The 10,662-nt window shown below is 43.2% G+C and overlaps 1 protein-coding gene across 1 annotated transcript; it reads right to left on the bottom strand.

Moving 5' to 3' along the window:
- Positions 1 to 418: 418 nt before the first annotated feature.
- On the bottom strand, positions 419 to 8,539 carry ripply3 (ripply transcriptional repressor 3). The gene is made up of 4 exons (XM_077245511.1): positions 8,341 to 8,539; positions 8,208 to 8,265; positions 2,541 to 2,599; positions 419 to 2,417 (listed from the first exon to the last, which is right to left on the bottom strand). Exons 1-4 carry the CDS (start codon positions 8,379 to 8,381, stop codon positions 2,264 to 2,266), a joined length of 312 nt encoding a protein of 103 aa, XP_077101626.1. The 5' UTR covers positions 8,382 to 8,539; the 3' UTR covers positions 419 to 2,263.
- Positions 8,540 to 10,662: the final 2,123 nt, after the last annotated feature.

The following is a 10,662-nucleotide window of genomic DNA, read 5'->3' as shown; positions in this document are numbered from 1 at the left end:
ACCCTTGACCCCGCGACTCCACCACCGTCGCCTGTAGAAAAACTGACTTCTCTAGTTTTCCTTTTCTCATGTTCGTTTTATTAGAATATTATGGAAGCTTGTTTCTGCCATGGATAAATCATTAAAAAAAAAAAAACTTTTATCTCACATTTATGACTTTCTCACAATTACGAGTATAAATATAAATATAAACTCGGAATTCCAAGAAAAAAAGATAATGAGATAAAAAGTCAGAATTACCTTGTTTTAGTTAGTGGTGGAAACAAGCTTTCATAGAAAACAATGACTTTCATTATATCCTTATTAATGTGCCTTTGCATTATTCTGTTTAGCCATCAATATTCTTAAAATATTCTTTTAAGTTTTCAAAGTTTGTATACTTTTATAATTATTAATAAATGATGCGGATACAAATGCATATTGAGCAATTTATATTTTTATTCGTGTTTAGATTTGAGCAGAACTAGGGCTTTATACACAAGTAGCTTCACAGTAATAAATGTGAAAATAATAATACCATACAATAATGATATTATGGAAATGGTAACACTTTAAATAAGGTTAATTAGTTAACATTAATAAACGTATGAACTAACAATGAGCAATACATTTGTAACAGTATTTATAAATCTTTGTTAATGTGAGTTATTAAAAATACAGCTGTTCATTGTTTGTTCATGTTAGTTCACAGTGCATTTACTAATGTTAACTAATACAACCTTTGATTTTAATAATGTATTATTAAATGTTGAAGTTAATATTAACTAAGTTTAGTAAATGCTAAAGTATTGTTCATTCTTAGTTCATGTTAACTAATGAACCTTAGTGTAAAGGTTCACCATGGATATAACATCCAAAAGTAACAGGATCATGTTAATAATCGCAGCCCTAAACACATTCCCAGATGTGGGATGAAGAGAACGGATGTTCCGGATCACAGGTGTGTTTTCTCCTCGATGACCCGTCCTGCGTCTCCGGTGAGAATCCCGTAATCCTCCGTTAACAGATCCCAGTGTTCCCGATCCGTGTCCTTCATGAGCAGATCTGTCCTTACAGGGATAGTTCACCCGAAAATGAATATTAGCCCATGATTTACTCTCCCGGAACTCATCCTAGGTGTATCTGACATTCTTCTGTCAGACGAACACAATCACAGTTATATTAAACATGTCCTGGCTTAGTGCTTTAGGCGTTAGTAGACTGTGTTTGGCCGGAAGCTAGAATTTAACTTTGTAACATTTTAAATATGGATATTTTACTTACACAAACGTTGTGTAAGTAACGGAGCCTGTGGAGCACTTTATGATGGACAGATGCACTTTTATGATGGACAGATGCACTTTTATGATGGATAGATGCACTTTTATGATGGATAAATGCACTTTTATGATGGACAGATGCACTTTTATGATGGACAGATGCACTTTTATGATGGATAGATGCACTTTTATGATGGATAGATGCACTTTATGATGGATAGATGCACTTTTATGATGGATAGATGCACTTTTATGATGATGGATGCACTTTTATGATGGATAGAGGCACTTTTATGATGATGGATGCACTTTTATGATGGATAGATACAGTTTTATGATGGATAGAGGCACTTTTATGATGATGGATGCACTTTTATGATGATAGATACACTTTTATGATGGATAGATGCACTTTTATGATGCACTTTTATGATGGATGGATGCACTTTTATGATGGATAGATGCACTTTTATGATGGACAGATGCACTTTTATGATGGACAGATACACTTTTATGATGGATAGATGCACTTTTATGATGGATAGATCCACTTTTATGATGGACAGATGCACTTTTATGATGGATAGATGCACTTTTATGATGGATAGATGCACTTTTATGATGGATAGATGCACTTTTATGATGGATAGATACACTTTTATGATGGATGGATGCACTTTTATGATGGACAGATGCACTTTTATGATGAACAGATGCACTTTTATGATGGATAGATCCACTTTTATGATGGACAGATTCACTTTTATGATGGATAGATCCACTTTTATGATGGACAGATGCACTTTTATGATGGACAGGTGCACTTTTATGGACTTTAAAACAGAAAAACTCATTCACTGCCATTATAAAGCTTGGAAGAGCCAGGAGATTTTTTTATATAACTGTGATTGTGTTCGTCTGACAGAAGAATGTCAGATACACCTAGGATGAGTTCAGGGAGAGTAAATCATGGGCTAATGTTCATTTTTGGGTGAACTATCCTTTTAATGTGTGTCTGTTTCTCCATCGTCCTCTTCCTCAGAGCTGGACTCTTCATCGTTGTAAAAGTGCAGCGTGGCCTGAGCTGGGAAACTGGCCAGAACCGTCCGGCCCAGATGAGACAGATACTCCTGGATCCTGGATCTGGGCAGGAACAGCCTGTGGATGGACGGATCCGTCAGAAACAAAATCTCAGATTCCTCCTCCTGGTTAATAAATGATCTCTGAAGATGCTGAGTGCTAATAAACATGTAATGAACAGTAAGAGCTTCGGTTCCAGACCTCACAGGATGATGGAAAACTCCTTCAGACGCCTGAACCCGGCTCGAGCCTCCAGAAACCTGAACACAAGAACACAAGAACCCCTGAACACAAGAACCCCCTGAACACAAGAACCCCCTGAACACAAGAACACCTGAACACAAGAACACCCCTGAACACAAGAACCCCTGAACACAAGAACACCCTGAACACAAGAACCCCCTGAACACAAGAACACCTGAACACAAGAACACCTGAACACAAGAACACCTGAACACAAGAACCCCTGAACACAAGAACCCCCTGAACACAAGAACCCCCTGAACACAAGAACCCCCTGAACACAAGAACACCTGAACACAAGAACACCCCTGAACACAAGAACACCCCTGAACACAAGAACACCCTGAACACAAGAACACCCCTGAACACAAGAACACCCCTGAACACAAGAACAGCTGAACACCTGAACACAAGAACACCCTGAACACAGGAACACAAGAACCCTTGAACACAAGAACCCTCTGAACACAAGAACCCCCTGAACACAAGAACCCCTGAACACAAGAACTCCTTGAACACAAGAACACCCCTGAACACAAGAACATCCCTGAACACAAGAACACCTGAACACAAGAACACCTGAACAAAAGGACACCCCTGAACACAAGAACACCTGAACACAAGAACCCCCTGAACACAGGAACACAAGAACCCCTGAACACAAGAACCCTCTGAACACAAGAACCCCCTGAACACAGGAACACAAGAACCCCTGAACACAAGAACCCTCTGAACACAAGAACATCCTGAACACAAGAACCCCTGAACACAAGAACACCTGAACACAAGAACACCTGAACACAAGAACACCCCTGAACACAAGAACACCTGAACACAAGAACACCCTGAACACAAGAACACCCCTGAACACAAGAACACCCCTGAACACAAGAACACCTGAACACCTGAACACAAGAACCCCCTGAACACAGGAACACAAGAACCCTTGAACACAAGAACCCTCTGAACACAAGAACCCCCTGAACACAAGAACCCCTGAACACAAGAACTCCTTGAACACAAGAACACCCCTGAACACAAGAACACCTGAACACAAGGACACCCCTGAACACAAGACCACCTGAACACACCTGAACACATGAACACAAGAACACCCCTGAACACAAGAACACCCCTGGACACAAGAACCCCCTGAATACAAGAACACCCCAGAACACAAGAACACCTGAACACAAGAACCCCCTGAACACAAGAACACCTGAACACCCCTGAACACATGAACACAAGAACACCCCTGAACACAAGAACCCCTGAACACAAGAACCCCTGAACCCAAGAACACCTGAACACATGAACATCCCTGAACACATGAACACAAGAACACCCCTGAACACAAGAACCCCCTGAACACAAGAACACCTGAACACAAGAACCCCCTGAACACAGGAACACAAGAACCCCTGAACACAAGAACCCTCTGAACACAAGAACACCCTGAACACAAGAACCCCTGAACACAAGAACACCTGAACACAAGAACACCCCTGAACACAAGAACACCTGAACACAAGAACACCCTGAACACAAGAACACCCTGAACACAAGAACACCCCTGAACACAAGAACACCTGAACACAAGAACACCTGAACACAAGGACACCCCTGAACATAAGAACACCTGAACACAAGAACACCTGAACACAAGGACACCCCTGAACACAAGAACACCTGAACACAAGTACACCCCTGAACACAAGAACCCCCTGAACACAAGAACCCCCTCAACACAAGAACACCTGAACACCCCTGAATACCTGAACACAAGAACCCTTGAACACAAGAACCCCTGAACACAAGAACACCTGAACACATGAACACATGAACACCTGAACACCCCTAAACACAAGAACACCCCTGAACACAAGAACACCCCTAAACACAAGAACCCCCTGAATACAAGAACACCTGAACACAATAACCCTCTGTACACAAGAACACCTGAACACAAGAACACCCCTGAACACAAGAACATCCCTGAACACATGAACACAAGAACACCCCTGAACACAAGAACCCCCTGAACACAAGAACACCTGAACACAAGAACCCCCTGAACACAGGAACACAAGAACCCCTGAACACAAGAACCCTCTGAACACAAGAACACCCTGAACACAAGAACCCCTGAACACAAGAACACCTGAACACAAGAACACCCCTGAACACAAGAACACCTGAACACAAGAACACCCTGAACACAAGAACACCCTGAACACAAGAACACCCCTGAACACAAGAACACCTGAACACAAGAACACCTGAACACAAGGACACCCCTGAACATAAGAACACCTGAACACAAGAACACCTGAACACAAGAACACCTGAACACAAGGACACCCCTGAACACAAGAACACCTGAACACAAGAACACCTGAACACAAGGACACCCCTGAACACAAGAACACCTGAACACACCTGAACACATGAACACAAGAACACCCCTGAACACAAGAACACCCCTGGACACAAGAACCCCCTGAATACAAGAACACCCCAGAACACAAGAACACCTGAACACAAGAACCCCCTGAACACAAAAACACCTGAACACCCCTGAACACATGAACACAAGAACACCCCTGAACACAAGAACCCCTGAACACAAGAACCCCTGAACCCAAGAACACCTGAACACATGAACATCCCTGAACACATGAACACAAGAACACCCCTGAACACAAGAACCCCCTGAACACAAGAACACCTGAACACAAGAACCCCCTGAACACAGGAACACAAGAACCCCTGAACACAAGAACCCTCTGAACACAAGAACACCCTGAACACAAGAACCCCTGAACACAAGAACACCTGAACACAAGAACACCCCTGAACACAAGAACACCTGAACACAAGAACACCCTGAACACAAGAACACCCTGAACACAAGAACACCCCTGAACACAAGAACACCTGAACACAAGAACACCTGAACACAAGGACACCCCTGAACATAAGAACACCTGAACACAAGAACACCTGAACACAAGGACACCCCTGAACACAAGAACACCTGAACACAAGTACACCCCTGAACACAAGAACCCCCTGAACACAAGAACCCCCTCAACACAAGAACACCTGAACACCCCTGAATACCTGAACACAAGAACCCTTGAACACAAGAACCCCTGAACACAAGAACACCTGAACACATGAACACCTGAACACCCCTGAACACAAGAACACCCCTGAACACAAGAACACCCCTAAACACAAGAACCCCCTGAATACAAGAACACCTGAACACAATAACCCTCTGTACACAAGAACACCTGAACACAAGAACACCCCTGAACACAAGAACCCCCTGAATACAAGAACACCCTGTACACAAGAACACCTGTACACAAGAACACCTGAACACAAGAACACCTGAACACAAGAACCCCTGAACACAAGAACACCTGAACACAAGAACACCCTGAACACAAGAACACCTGAACACAAGAACACCCCTGAACACAAGAACACCCTGTACACAAGAACACATGAACACAAGAACACCCTGAACACAAGAACACCTGAACACAAGAACACCCCTGAACACAAGAACCCCCTGAATACAAGAACACCTGAACACAAGAACCCCCTGTACACAAGAACACCTGAACACAAGAACACCTGAACACAAGAACACCCTGAATACAAGAACACCTGAACACAAGAACCCCCTGTACACAAGAACACCTGAACACAAGAACCCCCTGTACACAAGAACACCTGAACACAAGAACCCCCTGAATACAAGAACACCTGAACACAAGAACACCCTGTACACAAGAACACCTGAACACAAGAACCCCCTGTACACAAGAACACCTGAACACAAGAACCCCCTGTACACAAGAACACCTGAACACAAGAACCCCCTGTACACAAGAACACCTGAACACAAGAACCCCCTGTACACAAGAACACCTGAACACAAGAACCCCCTGAATACAAGAACACCTGAACACAAGAACCCCCTGTACACAAGAACACCTGAACACAAGAACACCTGAACACAATAACACCCTGAATACAAGAACACCTGAACACAAGAACCCCCTGTACACAAGAACACCTGAACACAAGAACCCCCTGTACACAAGAACACCTGAACACAAGAACCCCCTGTACACAAGAACACCTGAACACAAGAACACCCTGAACACAAGAACACCTAAACACAAGAACCCCCTGAACACAAGAACACCTGAACACAAGAACACCCCTGAACACAAGAACACCCCTGAACACAAGAACACCCCTGAACACAAGAACACCCCTGAACACAAGAACACCTGAACACAAGAACCCCCTGTACACAAGAACACCTGAACACAAGAACCCCCTGTACACAAGAACACCTGAACACAAGAACCCCCTGAATACAAGAACACCTGAACACAAGAACCCCCTGTACACAAGAACACCTGAACACAAGAACCCCCTGTACACAAGAACACCTGAACACAATAACACCCTGAATACAAGAACACCTGAACACAAGAACCCCCTGTACACAAGAACACCTGAACACAAGAACCCCCTGTACACAAGAACACCTGAACACAAGAACCCCCTGTACACAAGAACACCTGAACACAAGAACCCCCTGTACACAAGAACACCTGAACACAAGAACACCCTGAACACAAGAACACCTAAACACAAGAACCCCCTGAACACAAGAACACCTGAACACAAGAACACCCCTGAACACAAGAACACCCCTGAACACAAGAACACCCCTGAACACAAGAACACCCCTGAACACAAGAACACCCCTGAACACAAGAACCCCTGAACACAAGAACACCCCTGAACACAAGAACCCCTGAACACAAGAACACCTTAACACAAGAACACAGACTCTGAAATCAACATACGCATCAATACACAGAGAAAAGAAAAACAGCAAACGGGGACGTTCTGTCAAAGTTATGAACAAACGTTCTTCCAGTTACATTAATAGAAATTTTGTTCAATGTTATCTGGTCTTTAATAATGTTCTCAAAATGTTAGAACAAAAACATTATTTATACATTGTTCATGAAACGTTTTTTTCTGAAACAATAAGGTTCATTAGTTGACATTATTTAACTATACCTTAGTTAACATGAACTAAGAATAAACAATACTTTTACAGCATTTACTAATATTAGTAAAAAATGATTTCAACATTTACTAATACGTTATTAAAATCAAAGGTTGTTGTTAACATTAGTTCATGCACTGAGAACTAACATGAACAAACAATGAACAGCTGTATTCTTATTAACTAACATTAACAAAGATTAATAAATATTGTAACAAATGTTTTGCTCATTGTTAGTGCATGTTAGTTAATACCATAACTAATGTTGACTAATGAACCTTACTGTAGTGTTACCAACATTTTCTAAATGTTACTTCTTGTTTTCAGATCGTTCAGAAAACATTCAAAAGTAACGTTCCCATAATGTTTGAATAATGATACGATGGAATGTTCCCTTAACGTTCACATAACCAAGAAAAAACGTTTTTAAAAGAACATGCAGAGAACATTCAAAAGTGATGTTTCATAACTTTAAGGGAATGTTAGCAAAACTTGAAGTAAAATAAAAATGTTACTTTATTTAATTGTGACCCTCTTGTTGAAAGATCCCACGGTCTCCATATCACAGGACAACTATGAAAACACAGGAGAGGAGAGTTATTAAAGACATTAAAATATCAAAACAGAGGAATAGACCGAAACTCTTACCCGATCATCTGATCCGCGTGCACACTCACCGGCAGCATCATTACACACTGATGCGCGTTCCCGCGCACTGATAAAGCCGCGCGCTGAGAGGGAGCGTGTCCTGCGCGCACCCGCCAATCAATAAAAATCAATGGGGCAGGTTCTCATTTCTTATTTGTGCATCCTCGTTTCCTTTCCTCGCTTCCTTTCCTCGCGTCTCAGCCCCACCCCCTGTAGGATGCGAGGGAAGGACGCAAGGAAAGAAAACGAGGACGGAGGAAGAATGAAAGCTTTTTTTATACATTGGAATACGTGATCACTCGAGCGTCACTTCATAGCGTCATCAGCAGCACTCAAATGATCTGCCCTTATGTTGTTGAAGTTTGTTTATTTAAGAAATCCATAATGAATAATAATAAAGCAAGATACCCTGTTGAAATATGTGAGATGTGTGGTTTATATAAACTGCAAAGGTAAAGTATAAATTAAAATTATTGTGACCGATGTGAAGGGGGAGGAGAATGTATACGTGTGTCACGTTTAGTCAATAGAACACTTCCGCATAGGATGATGTTGAAGAACTTAATTAAATTAAGGAAAGCTTTTCCACGAAAATGACTTCGATTTCTCCAACAAATCTAATTTGTTTGAAATTATTTGTTGTAATCTTGTTGTATGAACTTAAATTAATTTAGTCATTCCTGCTAGATAAAGTTTTGTCAGGTTGACTATATTTAATTTTTGCCCTGCCTAAAATCGCCAACAATATAATTTTGGCTAATTTGACTATACAGTTATTTCCAATGATAGTGTTACGGAAGCAGACGGACAACAAGGTAAGTAGTGAAGATCAAGTTTAATTAAACAGCAGCGTGACAGGGTATCTCAACGTGCAGAAATGAGTGAGTATCTGAGTTCCGATATGGATAAATCTTGAGTGCAGTCCGTGAATGAATGATAGATATTTCCTTTGCAGGAACGGCGAGAGGAGATTTCCAGAATGGACACACACTCCGTTAGAAGAAGCTGACAGGCTGAGAGTACACACTCAGGCACCAGTTGGCTGGACTGAATGGCTTACGGCTCGCACACCTCTGAAGAGAAGATCTAGACAGACCGGGAACAGCACAGAGAACTGGTGAGTAAACACAGGATAGTTGGCTTAGTGACACTCGTAGAAAAGAGCACTATGAGTCCGCTTCGAATGAACGAGCCCGGACAATGAGAGGTGCGTGGTGTGTGATTATGAAGCAGAGTGGCTGATGGGGTACAGGTGTCTCTCGTTAGAACTCAGGTGATTGTGATCGCTGAGTGATTGTGGTGGAAGAACCTGGCCAATCCGTGACATTACCCCCCTCCCCAGGGCCCGCACCTGAGGGCCGAGGTCTCCGGCGCTGTGGTGGTCTTCCTCGTCCACGAGGTCCAGGGTACTGAGGATGGCTGGAATGGAACTCTTCCATGATTGTGGGATCTAGGATGTCGACTCTTGGGATCCATGATCTCTCCTCTGGTCCGTATCCTTCCCAATCAACAAGATATTCCAATCGACCACCACGACGTCGGGACTGCAGGATTTCTCGAACGGAGTAGATGGACCCTTCTTCCAGCAACAAGGGGGGGGGGGGGAGGTTCCTCTTCGTGGCCATGTTCTGTGGAGGGAATAAGAGGTTCGTGAAAGGGTTTGAGCAAGGAAATGTGAAATGTGGGGTGAATTCTGTATTGCGGTGGTAGCTGGAGTTTGTAGGTGACGGGATTGACCTGTTCTAGGATGGTAAAAGGGCCAACAAACCTGGGGCTACGTTTTTTGGAGGGCAGACGCATATCCCGAGTGGAGAGCCAAAACTTATCTCCCGGAACATAGACTAGGCCCGAAATCCTCCTCCGGTCAGCGATCGTCTTGGATCTGCGAACTGCCCTCTGCAGATGATGGTGAGCTTCGTCCCAAACTCTCTCGCTCTCCCGGAACCAGTAATCCACTGTGGGGACCTCAGATGGTTTACCATCCCAGGGAAATAGGGGAGGTTGGAACCCAAGAACACACTGGAATGGTGTGAGGCCGGTCGTGGGTTGCCGCAGTGAATTCTGGACATACTCTGCCCAGCCCAGAAACTGGTTCCAGGAGTTCTGGTGGCCATTACAGAAGGTCCTGAGGAACCGCCCCACTTCCTGGATCTTCCTCTCCGTCTGGCCGTTGGTCTGAGGGTGGTAGCCAGAGGAGAGACTGATTGTCACACCTAGGAGCTTGAAAAACGACTTCTATACCCGGGATATGAATTGGGGTCCCCTGTCCGATACAATGTCTTCTGGGATCCCATTATAGCGAAAAACATGATTGAAGAGAAG

The sequence above is a fragment of the Siphateles boraxobius genome, unplaced genomic scaffold, assembly GCF_051911475.1.
Source record: "Siphateles boraxobius isolate OS27281-9 unplaced genomic scaffold, OSU_SipBor_1 265, whole genome shotgun sequence".
Lineage (NCBI taxonomy): Eukaryota > Metazoa > Chordata > Actinopteri > Cypriniformes > Leuciscidae > Siphateles > Siphateles boraxobius.
This window is presented reverse-complemented; position numbering and strand designations above follow the sequence as displayed.

Coding starts and splice junctions, on each gene's coding strand:
- ripply3 (XM_077245511.1), bottom strand. CDS start 8,381: ATGATGCTGCCGGTGAGTGTGCACGCGGATCAGATGATCGG. Junction 8,266..8,340: donor CACGCGGATCAGATGATCGG/GTAAGAGTTTCG, acceptor GTGTTTTCATAG/TTGTCCTGTGATATGGAGAC. Junction 2,418..2,540: donor GTTTTCCATCATCCTGTGAG/GTCTGGAACCGA, acceptor GTCCATCCACAG/GCTGTTCCTGCCCAGATCCA.